We start from the raw sequence: 14,950 nt of genomic DNA, 5'->3' as shown, positions 1-14,950 counted from the left end.
CCCCTGTGTGCCTTGGCAGTCTCAGTTATCTGACAACTGCAAGATATGTTCACCATAATATATCTTTTCACTTTTAACAGTTGTTGATTTCTTCTTATTAACCATTTTTTTTATTTTTTTTATTATTAACATTATCGCAATTCTGCGTATAATTGTATCTACAGATTCCTTAAGAAGTCATATGTAAAAACAGCAAGATAAATTTGTAATTGATTATGTATAATTGATCATCAGCCGTATTAACAAATCTTTTAGGAAAGGGGAGGACAAGGAATCGAATTGCCATTGAAGCGGTATTGTCGTTATCATTTCTGACGCATACTCGCAATACAGTGTCGAGTAACCATTAAACGAGTGATAAATAATTTACTACTATTATTACATAAGTACATACAGTGTAAAATGTCGGCATGATCGTTGTAATACGGTGGTTAGCATAGAAATATTCATCAAATCATGCAAACATATTAACAGAGAATTTGCGATAAATCTTGACAAACTACGCGCTCTGTATATAAGATTAGACAGAACATGTAGCGACGAGCATTATTTATAATTTGAAGTAAAAAGTATTTGTTTTTATCTTTTCTTTTACATCTCATTTCGCTTTCATAAAAACAGTTTTTGTAAAAGCAATTTTTATCTTTAAAAGCGTTGAGAATAATGTAAATTGAAGCCATCGAGGTAAGCTTCGGTGTGTTAAATAGAAAGAAAACATCGTGTGCTGGACGATATTATCTGGAATTTGCAAGTCACCTTGTAGAGAAATATCACTTTAACTTTAAGTTTTGTTATAAATAATTGTAACTTGGAATTACATTATTCTGTTAACATTTATTTTCACTTACAATGAAAAAAATAGAGTCGGAGGATGATTTAGAGGATGAAATAATTTAGTTCATATCTTTAAAAGAAGCTTTTCTTTCCACAATCCGATTTTATATGCATTAAATAATACTTTTTATATCCGAGCAATTTCGCACACTTAGAACATTAAAGGTACGACGAACATAAGGCAATATTCTCGTCTGTGTAAACATAATTCTACCACCCTTCGTATCTCTCATGCTTGAGAGCAATTTGTCAGCAGCGTAACCGAATAACGAATCGGAGGGGAGCTCGCAGAAGGATCGTCGTCGTCGACGACGATGTACAAACGTCTAATGTAAAGCAATTGATTCGTGCTAGTTAAAAATGTATAAAAATCATGTTTTGATTACTTCCCAAAACGTGCTATCAGTTTTCCTTCCTCGAAACTCCCAAATACAACGGTTACGCACACTTGACTAGAATCGATCCTTAACAAATATAATTAAATTGCACATTTACAAATTCTTGCAACGAAAAGATAATTAAATAAATACAATAATTTAATATATAAACATATAAATAAAACGATATTTAATAATTATGCACATAAATTATTAAATCGTGCTGACTTTTCTCTTTCTTTTCTCTCGGTAAATCAATTCTAATATAAATATTATATAAAATATTATATAAAAATTCAGTAAAATAGGACTAGTTTCTTTGTTGTGTGTGTGCCTGGAAATTTCTTTTTCCCTATTAAAAAAAAAAGATGATTAATTTTTGAACCTTTCATCCTTTTCTTTAAGAATTAATCTATTTAGTAGAGAACAAATTAAATCGAGAAGTACGGTCATATATATGTTGTAAATTAATGTAAAAGGTAAATTACAAGAAAATTTTTAGTTGCGTAAAACGAAGAATTGCGCTCTCTCACAGTCGAACAAGAATAGATTTTTAAAAGAATTTTGTGAAACGAGAGAAGCGCAGAAAAATATCACTACAACACTTTTTCGGATATGTTCAAGTTGCATTCAAAGCTCTTTCTTCAATTTTACTACATTAAAATTGTTATAGTCGAGTTCCGACTAGAGGAGAACCAAGTATCGTTGTAGCGTTGGATTCCACCGTTTTTCACGATCCGCCGACGTTTTCCGAGTGTGCAATGAAAACCATCCCTTTGTTCTCCTTTTCTCTCTTTTCTTTTCATTTTTTAAAATCCAAGTTCCAATTATCTAGTCCATATTAATGTCACCGAACTCAGCGCGGGATTTTAGCGACCCTTACTGTCATTCGCTCGATAGATCAATTGAAGAAATCATCGCCGTCGAACGGGTCGCTCTCTCTCGCGAAGATATTCACCGATTCCGATTTCCGGATATACTGATCACCTCTAGCCGTTTTATTATTATTATTATTATTCCCTGGCCCATATTTTCCTTGTCTCGAATTCTTCAGCGGCAACGTAGTCGCACGATGGTCCGGCACGTTGTCGTCCAGTTCGGACTTGAAGACGAAGGCATCGTCGTCGAACCTCAGATCGCCATTGAAGAAGGAATCACGACCACTATCCTCGGAAACGAAGCCATCAATGGACTGCTGTGGATCCTTGGTATCGCATGGCAGCTCCTCTGGCGTGGCTTTGAGATCAGACGACAACCTCTGTCGATCGGACGTGTCACTGGATGCGCTCGCCGTGGGTGTGAGATCATCTTCGAAGTAACTCGATCGTTTATTGTATTCCCGAACGGGGATATCTCGCCTAGGATGATCCTTCGGACCTCTGATACCAGACGAAGGACTCGCGGGCGGCGGCTCTCGCTTCTGGTCAGCCGTATCCAGTCGTATGCGCACGTCCACTGGTGCCAGCGGTTCTATCGTGCCGCTTGGACCAGACGGTTCCATGTGCTCGACGCTTTGTGCGAAATCATCCTCGAATGGACTCTGCGTCTTTTGCACCTGTCGAGTCTTGTGCCTGGCTATTCGCTTGCGGTGCATCGTCTCACTCTTTGAATCGGGACCCTCGGACCAGTACGGTCGCTCTATCCAGCTATCGTATTCCTGATCACTACCCCAGTAACTCTCGCGACTCCTAGAACGCTGAGAGGGTCGTAGATACGGATCGGAATCATTGTCGCTGCACTCGGACCTGGAGGCGCCGAATTTGCGTGGTTCTGCGTACACCATATCACTGTTACGGCCATCGTTTGCGCTGTTGGGTCTCTTCGGCCAATGTCTCTTCCTACCCGCCGGATTGTATCTGGGCGAATCGTCGCCCGGACGTTCCGGACCGTACTCCTCGTCCCAGGACGGATAGTCGTGAGGTCTGTCTCTGCTATCGCGATATAATGAATAGTAGAGTGATTCTCTTAAAGCATAATCGGCGTCTGGAGGCCCTCTTCTACCCCAGAATCTGTTATCTTCCTCCCATCGTCTTCTCTCGTACCTTCTTCTGCTCCATCGATCTTCCTCGTCGTAGCCCATGCTCTCTTGGCTGCTGCCGAAACGATCTTCGTCGTTCCACAGCATCAGCTTTCGTTTACGCTCATCGTCATAGTACGAACCATGAACGTCGTGACTCCAATTACACCGCTGTGGCGGCGGCTTCGATCGGCATTTCCAATGCGTTTCATATTGATCCTCATCGTCCTTATAAGGCTGCGCTTTCCGATGTGGATACCGCCGCGGACCTTCGTCTTCCCATTGACTCTCCTCGTACCAGGGTGACGGGTCGCGCGGACGATGAGCGCCACTCTTTGTCCACGGTGCACCGCGCGATTTCCTGCCCATCCTGTCGCGAAAGCTGCGGTCCCGCTTATCGCTATCCTCATAAAACGATCTATCTTCAAAACCAGGTGCATCGAATCGCGGATGCCGGGACCAGTATCTACCATCCCCTCGTAACCTGCCGTTGCTCTCCTCGCTCTCCTCCTCGTCCTTCCATTCGTTGTCACTGTCGCCTGAGTGTCGGTAACCGCTGTTTCCTTTAAACGAAATCTCTCTATGGAAATCTTTGCCGTCTGGTGACCATGGCGAAGTACCGCCTATCGATCGCTGTCCCTCGCACGAAGATCTATCGGATGAGCCAAAGACGCCCGTATCGAACTTGGCCCAATTAGTGTCCTCCTTATTGTCATCCTTGTCCGATCGCGTCGTCTCCCCGAACGGACAAAACATGTCTTCAAAGCCCGAGGAAGCCAATGGCTTGGTCTCCTTGACGCGATGTGTATCGGTATTCAACATTTTAATCTCTTCAAAAATGTCCATCGCTACGGCCTTCAAATCTTCCGAATCCTTCTTAGTCGAGATATTCGAACTCGCTGGTGGCAGACTGTCGGAAAACAAATTCAATAATTCTACCTCCGCTAGGTTTCTCGACTGCTGAATTTGTTGCTGAGATTGCACCACCGGCGATGCTCGGGCGGAGCTCAATATTTCTTCGTCATCCTTCTTGATCGGCACCGGCTCTGGTTCGCCGATGATCTCCCGTAGAGCAGCGTATTTGTCGCTTGATGTGGAGATCGAGGATTTTACCTCCATCGAGGATCTCTCAGTCACGGATGAGCCATTCATCTCATCGTTAAAAATATCAGATCCAACTTTATCAGACAAAGTACCATTGGCGTCACTCCCTTTTTCAGAATTTTCTGGTCTATCTTCTGCATCCATGATAGTCTGCGTCTTCTCTCTATCATCGTCTATTTCTGTTGGCTGGACCGTAGATGAATCAGATGTGATATCTGCATCTGCAATCATGTCGCTTTCCTTCTCGATTTCTTTGTCTTCGACTTCTATCGATTTTTCTGTTGTTAAATTTGCAAGGGAGTTAGTTATTGTTTCATCCGATTTCGTTGCGGGCTCTTCTTTCAACAAGTTTTCATTTTTAACTGGTAGCTTGACGGTCAAATTCACTAATGAAGCTATAGAATTCGAAGTATTCTCATTGGTTGGTACATCTGATTGAATTTGAACTTCGTCGGAATCTTGTTCGTTTTTATTAAACTCTTCGTTATTCTCAATTGGCTCTTCGTCCTTTTTTTCTTTCTGTTCCATCTGCTCCATTTCCAGTAATTCTCGAAAAACTGCGTACTTATCATACGTAGGATCCTGTTTTGTTTCCGGTTCGTAATTAGTTTTGAAAGATTCCGAACACACGAAAGAAGTCGAATTCGATCCAATCGTCATCTCGAGCGACTTTGATGCCAACGACGACAGCGATGAGGTCACAGGTTTAGGTGGAATCACTGTTTGCTCCTTTATCGATGTCGACATCGACGTTGTCGTTATTGACGGAGTTTCCTCTGCATCAGCGACAGTTTCTTTTGCCGAAAGACTCGCCAAGCATTGCGTGAGTTGCGTCAAAGTTAGACTCGTCAGTTGCTGAACGGTCATGCCAAGACTGGAAGCCAACTCATCCAGATTCGTCCACGATGATGTCAGCTGACTGAGCGTGATATCCAGCGGCGGTTTCATCTTTTTGGAGTCCGTAACTGGGACGATGCTGCTGGTAGTAAAGGGCACGGACGACAACGATGTTGTGGATGACATCATCGTGTTGAAAGAATCCTCGAAGGCGGAAGTAGTGGTCGTCGTAAAGTCCGATCTGCCGGATATTTGCGGAGGCGGACTGAAATTGTCGTCGAACTGATGATCCTTGATATCTCTCGGCGGACTTTTGTTTTTATCCCTAACAATTTTGGTGGGTGACGGCGAGGTCTCATGCTGTGGAAAGTCGTACTGGAAATGTCCCTCCGTGTGTGGCGGTCTAGGTGGTGGCCTCGCGCCCCCTCGAACTCCCTGCTTCTTCGGTGGTAAAGGCGGCGGGTTAATAAGAATATTTCCCGTGCCCCTAGGCGGTGGTTCTGGCACCAGATCCAATTCCGCGCTCGAGCTAGAAAGACGCGAGTTTGCGTCCGATGAACAAGACCGTAGTGGCGATGCCGGTGACTCATTTGTTATTGAAAAATCCACCGGAAACTGTTTATTGGACTCCAAAGACTGCGTTTTTCCGGCCGGTAAATCAATGTCAAAGTCCCTCTTTCGTACTGATTGAAGATACTTCTTCGGACTGGGTAGCTTCACCAATCCCTGTGTTGATTCCGTCGAGTCTCTGTCCATACTACGAAGAATCGAGCTTCCTCCCGAAGCGGTAGTCGATCCTTTAGATAACGTCGATTCTTCCGGTGGCAAGCACACCGAGAGAGGCTGATGATGTATCGAGCGAGAGGTTGTCTCTTTTTTCGGCGGCGAATCGATTCTCTGTTGGGAGGAGGATTGGCTCGCCTCGTTCTCGTCGAATCGATCGAAATTGGCGAAATTATTGTCCTCGCTGTCCCTCGACGATAACTCATTTTGCGTTTTCGTCGACTCCATGCATTCCGTGCTGGTTGTGATGTTGAAGTTTGTTGGAAAACTATCGCTGGAATTCGTCGACACCAAATCTTTGAGGACTTTTTTCGGTGGATTTTTCAAGTGCTGGAAAAAATCCTTCTTGTCCACGTAAGGCTTAATCAGACCAGTACCCAGGGGATCCAATTCCGTGAACACGTCGATTTGCGGACTTTTTGTTTGACTGTTACGAGGCGTAGTCTCCACTGAGCTCTGCAATACGATATACGTGTGAAATTATTATGGAAATGTATTATTCGCTAAAAAAAAATAGAGAGGAAATTAATACTTACATCTTCCGGATCTTTCTTCGTCGTTGAATTTTTATTGAGATTTGTCATCTCACTGTCGTTGAAAAGATCCTCAGCTTCTTTGTCAAACCAATGAATCGTGCTCTGTGGTGGTGGCGTTTTACTAACTAATGTCGTCGCCGGACTGGAAGTAGTCGATGCGGGCGGTACTGGTACGGTATGCTGTCTTTCTAAATGTCCTCTCTTGGTCGAGGAGGGTGGCGGTGGCAAAATTGGACGAACTGTGTCCTGCAGCTGCAACAGGTACAGAAAAATAAAACGTCGAATATATAATATTGTCAATGAATATCTTTTTTTCTTCACTATGAATATCATGGTTGTAATGATTACGTTTGATTCGTTTCTGATAGATAATGAAAAAAATACAGTTTCTCCATTCACACCGATATTAAGATTGCGATGATTGTAATTTCCTTTCTAACGCATTAGATGAAGAAGATATTCGCAAATTCGCAATACCAATCCGCACCTTCATGTTCGCGAAAGAATCACCGAACGGATCAGTCTCGAATAGATCGTCGGTAGACGGTATGGGATTTTCTGGTGTAATTTTGTCCATCTGATGAATGCCCTGCTGCAGCGAATTCAGTTCGAACTGCAGATCTAGCAAATCCGCAATCACACCGCTCTGTGTCTCGTTCTTGCGATCGGCGGTTTTGTCGACCTCGCAGTTAGTCGTGCGAATTCGATGAAATGATGACTCGGTGCCCGCTGCGCCCTGCGACAAATTATCGTAACGCGTCTCTAGCGTCTGTTAATTACGTCTTACTATTATCGGTATTTCTCTTAAAATCCATTTCACCAACGTCGATGAACTCGTACCGTTTGTGCACCGATTCTTTATTTCTTTCTAAATCGTAATAATACAATATGATAATTACAATATAAATAACGACAAATAATCATCTTAATTATGATTAAAAACATTTATAAAAATTTTAAAATCTGATCTTTTTTTAACTTTTAGATTTTCTAGTTCTATTTAGAATGAGATAAAGAATCAGTTAATATTGACTGATTTTAGATGTTATTTAAATTAATGAATTCATGAATAATGATACTTCAGGCACACTATGAAGAAAATGAAGAAGCAGTTAAAAATACGAACAAGAAGAAGAGTCATTAAAGAGAACAATTTAGCTGACATATCTTGACTGCAGCAATTATTTCGAGGGATTGAAACTCACCTTGGTGTCGGGTGCCGATTCAACGAAAATACCGCCGGTGTGGAATTTAATCGCATTAATGGCATTCTGCTCTATGTGCTGTTTCGCCAGTTCAATCTCTTTTTTCTTCAGCTCGAATACTACTTGGAACAAGTCTCGCATTGCTATCACCACCTGTTAAACAAAATATCTTATTTGTGCCACTTGTATGAAATTTGCAGATGTAAACTCATTTACATATTCGAAGTCAGACGTATTTGAAGAATTCTTATTTGAGAATGTTTCTCGATTTAATTTTTGAAGAAATCATCTTTTTGAGAAATTTAATTTTAAAAATAACAGTAAGATTTTTTTATTAACAAATTTTTTTCATTCATCATCTTAAAATTTTTCACGTGTGTATCGATCTTTTTGTGTTCCAATAAAAAGAAAGGATAAACTTTCCTTTATTTTAAGACCAATTTGAAGCCTCGAGAATTCCCGACGAATCTAAATTAACTTCCTTTTCTTTAGGAATGAAAAATATCGAGGAAACTACCCACGCCCGTTGATCGTAATTTCCGAAACCTTTCTTCGATCGTTCGTTTTATTCTCACCCTTCCCTCTTACCCCCGTATTATCAGCGCGACAACCCTCTATTTGCTGCGATTTCCACGTCGGTTAAAACCTCCAGCGGCGCATCAAACACGCCGCCGAATATACGGGCGAGGATTACCGAAGTCGTTTACAGGAGGCGAGCGCAGAAATTAAACTTGGAAATTGAATGAAGGCGTAAGGTTGTTGAATTAATTTGCCACCTGTCGAGCTTCCCGAGCTGATTTCATTTTCGCGGCGATGATCGCCACTATTGAATTGTACAAGTTGAGGGCCCGGCAATTATGTCAGCGCGCGCACAATCGAGAGCGAAAGTCTCCATGCTTCATGCCAGAGTTAAACATATTCCTCGACTTAACGTAGCTGATTAGTCGTCATGAACTGTTCGCTACTATTATGTCTAATATTCGTCTTGTGGAAAGTTACTCGCGACCGCAATGTATTACGCGAATAATACTATATATAATAGTACTAACTATTTCAAACTTATTTTGTTCAATGAGAGACAAGTGAAAATAAGTACATATATAGTATGAAACAGAGATTTATTAGAAAAGTATCTTTTCTAATGAATTGACTAGATTTTCGTTGCACAATAAAATTAAATTCAATGAAGCAAAATTATTATACGCAGTTGTTGTCTCATATCTAATTTATTCGTTAAAATTCATTATTAGAATTAAATTTGTGTTTATTATATCCCAAGGATAATAATGATAATATTTTTACGGTTATTTCGCTCCTGATCGATTGCATTTAAAAACAACATGCTCGTGTGTGATTTTCGATTTTTTTCGACGCAGAAAAAAAGGAAACACTTGAAAGAAGCATTTTCTCAACGCTTAAATCGCGCTGTGCTTGAGCAGAAAAGTGGGATATACTGACGGATTTGAATATCAAGAAGTTGCTCGTCGATCCCTTTGAACGGGGCATACGAAGCGAGCCGTGGATAATCCGGCAACAATCTCCCGCGGCGAGGACGTAATGGAGGAACGGGGTGGAGTTGAACGCGGAGCCGTGTAATGCAATTATTTACATACGCATCCGGGATTACGGTCGCCCGAGGTCGATATTGCTTCTCGGATCGGGCAAATATCATTCTAGACTCCCTGCTCTCCTCCGGCTACACCCCTCTCGATCCCGGCCGGTTACTCGTTCCCGATAATTGACACACTTTAACCGCGTTTGGCAGCGACGCAGGAACGCGAAATCGTAATCGCTCGTGCGTGTCCCTGATAACTCTCGAGCTGCGAAATCAATTCGATTCGGCCCCTCGCCTTGTGCGTCTTGTGCATTCGGATTAAATTTTCGTATATTTGCCGAGGGCCCGTGATACAGGCTCTTCAAACTGACGTTCAAGTACGCATGAAGAATTCATCGTTACTTATAGAGAACAAGAATTAATCATGGATTGCGTTACTTCATTGCATATTTCACACATCTTTAGAGGAAATTTTTTGGTGCAATGATATATGTAAAGAAACAATCGTTTGAAACAAATATCAAACAAAACGAAAATAGAAAAATTTACCTGACTCGCCGCCTTATCAGTCTTAATGCCGAAGAATCGATGTCCAGTATCCGGTGATCCGAAAATATATCCGAAGGCTCTTGAATCGCTCATATCTTGCGCGATAAATGATATTTTATGTACCGGATGATGATACAGGCAGTCCTGCGAAAGGATGTAATCATAAATTATGTCATAAATCGATCCGCAGTGTTTCCCTACATGAATAATTTTGTTACTTACCCCCGTCTTTTCGTCCCTCAAACGAAGCCCATCTATGCTGACCTGAACGGCGATTCGTTGCTTGTGCTCACCGGCGGCGCGAATCGCCATCTTCAGCTCAGCCAAGGCCGTCTGGCACATCCGGTCACCGCGTGCTTCCGTCACCTCCAAAATACCGATCAGCTTCGCCTTGAACGACACGCCCTCCCCAAGAAAGCGGGTTGGGTCATTCTTGACTGAAAGCAAAATATATGCTGAATTATTTTAATTTCCTCTTAATTCCTTCGACTGAAAGAATGAAAAAATAACTGGCAACTTATTACAGAAACGAATAAAAATAATCTCCAATCATACAGCTGTCTGCAGCTGTATGATTAATAATTCGTACACGATAAACGATCTATTTCAGTTGCGATTCAGTTTCTTATTTTTTTTTTTATTTAAACGTAGAAAATTAAGATTGCAGCAAGAATTTTTGAAAAATTGATTTATCAGTGTCTTCAGCTTAATTCGTTGAATGAATTGATAATATTGTTACGAGTCGATGGTAGAAGCTGATAACAAAACTATAATTTTTCAACTTTTTTCGTATATTGGCATAAAATCGGCTGGTTTAGACTACATTATTATTTATACTTTAATTGTGCAAAGGGACTTTAAATCTATGCAAAGATAATTAGAAAAATATTTATTTGAAAAATAATCGGTAAAACCGACGACTTTAGGATCCTCTAAGGTCGCTCGCCGCGAATCGTTCTCAATTCATTCTGCACGGTGAACCGTCGCGGAAGTAACGCGAAAATATGAAAGCACGGGGTGTGCTTGTTGTAACACCACGACGTGCGGGCCCCGCTCGATCTCTGCACGAAGGAGAATCGCTCGGTGCCCATGCAGTAGATCGAATTATCGTATTTGAAATTGTTGAGGGGGAGCCCTCCAGAAAAGCGATTCCGACGGCGATAGGTTCGGACGCATTAAATCGACATCGATCGGTCGTACAACTAATTTGACCGGCGGGACTATAAAATGAAAGAACTCGAGTGTTAGCCGAGAACGATCTCCCGTCGGTGAGGTCCAGGATTAAAATTAATGGTTTGGAAGCCGATAATTGGGTCTATATCTGTCCGTAGCCACGATAATAATACGTGCCATTTGTTGTATTCATTTTGGTAAACGGAAGTGCCAGCCAATATTGCTTTCATTGTATCAAAGTACCCGATAACATTTGGTAAATGGAGATTAATACTGATAATAAATATTTGAAACAATGCATTACGCCAGTTACACGACTCGTTATAACTTCGCGGTTTTTGATACAAAAGTGTAAATTATATGGTATAAGTTATAATGAATGTAACTAGTTTATGTAGCTTCAAATTACAATAAATATCAGCGCGAATATAAATAACATACTGTACATTATGGTCTGAGAATAATTATATTAGTTTTACTATGCAAAATAGTTGACTTTATCAGAGACCGTGTGTGCAAACAAGAGTATGATAAATCTTGAACATCTAAATAATGTAGAAAGAGCGTAAAAAAAGAAACAAGAGGTATCGCGACTTTTTTTTCTCTCAGCAGGCTCTTCGCTGCCCCTACGATTTTAATGACTGAAGGTTGCTGTGGCGTTTGTTCGAAGGCACTCGTAGTCTTCAAGTGTAGAATGCCAACTGTCGGCACTCGAGGATTATATACGTCTGGTACCAATCCAAATTTTCATCGAGACTCCTTCTTTCTCTCCTTGCTTTTCGCGCCAGATGCGCTCTGCATTGCACTTGCCCCCATGTATTCCGCGTCTCGAATAATAATTATTATTGTGGCCCATGAAAAGAGTGTACAATAAGATGAAACAATCGGACAAAGTACGAATCGACGTGATATATTACATTTAATTGTAAATTCCTCTATCACTACGAGAAAATTTTTACAACTCTTATTTAATATTAACTAAGGCCCGATTGCACCAACGTACTTTAACTTTAGCGAGGCTTAAACCTCTCAGTTTCTCTCTTTAAAGCCGAAAGAGAGGAAGAGATAGATAGAGTTTTAAGTTTCACTTAAAATTAAAGTTGGTGCAATCGGACCTAAGTTAAAGTTTGATTAGTAGTTGATTACTTATTTAAAGAATTAAAAGCACTGTTATTAGTGTTTTTAATAGTAAAAACATGTAATCGTTACTAATCAATTTAATACTTGCAATATTAAATTCCTCCAAGAGTCGTAATAAGAATTTTCTCGTGTATTAGTACTTAATAAATTAGTTAATAATTAATTTAATACACTACTATTAAATTTTTTTCTTTAAGAGTCATCGTTAAAATTCTTTCGCGTAAATATTAAATTGATTATATAGTAATTAATCATTTATTTGAGTATTAAAAGCATTATCATTAGTTTTTAATACTCAAAATAAGTAATTAATTACTATATAAGCAATTTACAATTAGCAGTTTACTATATAAGCAGTTTATAATTAAAGAGAGAAAGACAATGAAATCTTCTGTTATTTCATATTTTTTTTTTTTAAAATCTAGTCTCGAAGGCACCAGATTTAATAGAAATGAATGTCTCCTGAATCTTAATTGAATTTTTTCCAGTTTCTATCGGTTTCTGAAGTCAAGTTATCGATAAATTGATAAATTCTGTGTATATAATACACATCTACGCGGTCTACGATAAGACACGCGATAGCAAATATATCGGAAAACTTGGTGTATCGTTGTGAAAATATTTTTATCGCGTCAAGACCACTCTTGACATTTTCACAAAAAAAAGCTTGGGTCGAAGAAGTCCGGCTCGTTCAAACTTTACCCGGTTATTTATGGATATTTTGTATGATGTAACTCAAAAAAAATTATTATAAAAGAAATAGCAATATGACTATTTGCTATGTGACAATGAAAAATCTAAGATTCAGAAACAATGAAGAGAAATGATAAATTATTATCATGTGATTCATCAAGAAATTGTTGATTTATGCGGAGTGTATTTGTCTATATAATGACTCACAGTCTTTCAATTCATTTAGCGACATTTTCTATTTTCCTCTCCAGTTTGTAGTGAACACTTCCTATTACACGAGTAATTCGAAAACTATCGACCGCTTAGCTTTAAATATATAATGAGGAAGCACGCGCCGATATATGCCATTTCAAATCATGCTCGTCGTAAACTTTGTTAGAATATTTCCCAGCTTATTTCCATAACGAGATCTCCTCATTCTTTCCATAGCATTCTTTTATGATTTCAATTATATCAATTAAAATGTCTAATCGAATAAAGGGATAAGCACGTTTCCGCGCTTCTTCTCAAAAGTCCTGCAGTAGTAATCTAGAACACGCGCACGGACGTCGACATCTCTCGGCGATGCGAGAAGTTCATTGCTCAGTTGATAAACGTTTATCTGCGTGCAAAAGGGGTAAACTTCCGGTTTTGTCGTGAGTGAATTCACGACTTATTTCTCCTGTTCTCGTTTTTACGTCACGAGACGCATCAATCGTGTCGAATTGCATAGTCAAACGTAAAAATCGCACGAGGCATGAAAACCCCTCGAATACGCGAACACGAGGAAGCCATATTACGGAGCGCTCCTAACCACCCCTAACGGATATACAGGGTGACACTAGAACCACCCGTCGACTCGCCACCATCGGGAATGACGAGGAAGACACATAAGCTCTTTGGAATCATGAACGATTCACAGAACACGGGGCACGCGAGGGTAAACGAGTCTGAGCGAATAAAAATCTTCTCTCTACTCACACTTGCAAGGACTGTTTTTTTTCCGTAAGGTCTGCATTGGTGGTCCCACGTAGATGACGACGAAGGAGAGAGAGAGCCCCGAAGAACACGGCACGAAGGGGTCGAGAATTTTCTCTCTATCTTTTTCTCCGTCCGTCTGTCATCCGCACCCCCTCTCCCGGTGACCCTGCCTTAAGACGCACCCTCGTACGTCGGCACACGGTCGGGGACACGATACTCAGCACGGACACATGTCGTAGCACGTCAGTCTCCCTCTGTCTCTCTCCTTCTTCCTATTCCCTCTGTGTCCGCGCACCCCCTTTCCTCTCCTCTCTCTCTCTTTCTCTCGCGTATTCTCCTCTACCGTCCTCTTCTCGGCTATTATTCCCGGCCGGCGTCTCACCCTCCGCGCCGTGTATTTCCCATACGCCGAGAGGAATGCAAGCGGTCGAGAGATGGGCGGCGCGTGTATCACGCGTATTCGCGTACGCGTCGTCGTGCACGCACACACCGCCTACACGCACCACCTAAAACGCGATGACGCACCACCGGTTGGGACTCGACGACCAGGAGCAGCGGGATCGCGAGGATCGCTCCGCGCGCTGCTACCTGGTACCGGGAACACGGTTCCGCGCGCGCGGCGGCGAGCGCGTGTATCCGCGCGCGCGACGTAAAAACGCGGAGGAAGTGACAGCTGCCTCCGTCGTTGCCACCGCCGCCGCCACCGCCACCACCACCGTCGCCGCCGCCGCCGCTACCACCGTCGTCGCCACCGCCGTTACCACCGCCGCCGCCACCGCCACCGGCACGGGCGCTCATACCAGCCGCTTTTATTGATCAATAATATACGCCGCCTCCTGCCTGCCTGGCTGTCTGCTTGTCTGCTACCTTGCTTAGTACTCGGCGTTGTCGCTCCGGGCCGTTCCCGCACTCTTTTCCATTGACCAGCGTTTCCTCGCGTTCACCATCGGTGTTGACCTGATATCTCGAGCGAATGAACAGCATCGATCGAATTGCTCCATAAATAAGACTACAAGTTCTTCTAAATTCTTTTATTTCTCGAGCAAAGTCTAAAATCATTCGCGCCGTCTCTTACCTTCTTCTAGATAGTGATGTGAATGAAAAAAAATCATGATCGTGATTCACTAATTTTTGACTACTTCCTTGAAGAGAGAGAAACATTTTGGAACGTCTCATGAGTCAGAGTC

The 14,950-nt window shown here is 41.7% G+C and overlaps 1 protein-coding gene across 1 annotated transcript; it reads right to left on the bottom strand.

The window, feature by feature from the left end:
* Positions 1 to 2,112: 2,112 nt before the first annotated feature.
* Positions 2,113 to 13,800, bottom strand: LOC105618286 (protein disabled). Its single transcript, XM_012199827.1, has 7 exons — positions 13,764 to 13,800; positions 10,020 to 10,234; positions 9,798 to 9,941; positions 7,694 to 7,846; positions 6,976 to 7,224; positions 6,489 to 6,740; positions 2,113 to 6,408 (listed from the first exon to the last, which is right to left on the bottom strand). The coding sequence occupies exons 1-7, from the start codon at positions 13,798 to 13,800 to the stop codon at positions 2,113 to 2,115; spliced, it is 5,346 nt and encodes a 1,781-aa protein (XP_012055217.1).
* Between the last annotated feature and the right edge of the window lie 1,150 nt (positions 13,801 to 14,950).

Source organism: Atta cephalotes (genome assembly GCF_000143395.1).
Source record: "Atta cephalotes unplaced genomic scaffold scaffold00016, whole genome shotgun sequence".
Taxonomy (NCBI): Eukaryota; Metazoa; Arthropoda; class Insecta; order Hymenoptera; family Formicidae; genus Atta; species Atta cephalotes.
This window is presented reverse-complemented; position numbering and strand designations above follow the sequence as displayed.

Excerpts from the sequence above, each read along its gene's own strand:
- LOC105618286 (XM_012199827.1), bottom strand. The coding sequence starts at position 13,800 with ATGCAGACCTTACGGAAAAAAAACAGTCCTTGCAAGT. Across the intron at positions 7,225-7,693 it reads AATCGGCACCCGACACCAAG|GGCGCAGCGGGCACCGAGTC; the intron begins GTGAGTTTCAAT and ends AATTTGTCGCAG. Across the intron at positions 6,409-6,488 it reads CGAAGAAAGATCCGGAAGAT|AGCTCAGTGGAGACTACGCC; the intron begins GTAAGTATTAAT and ends ATCGTATTGCAG.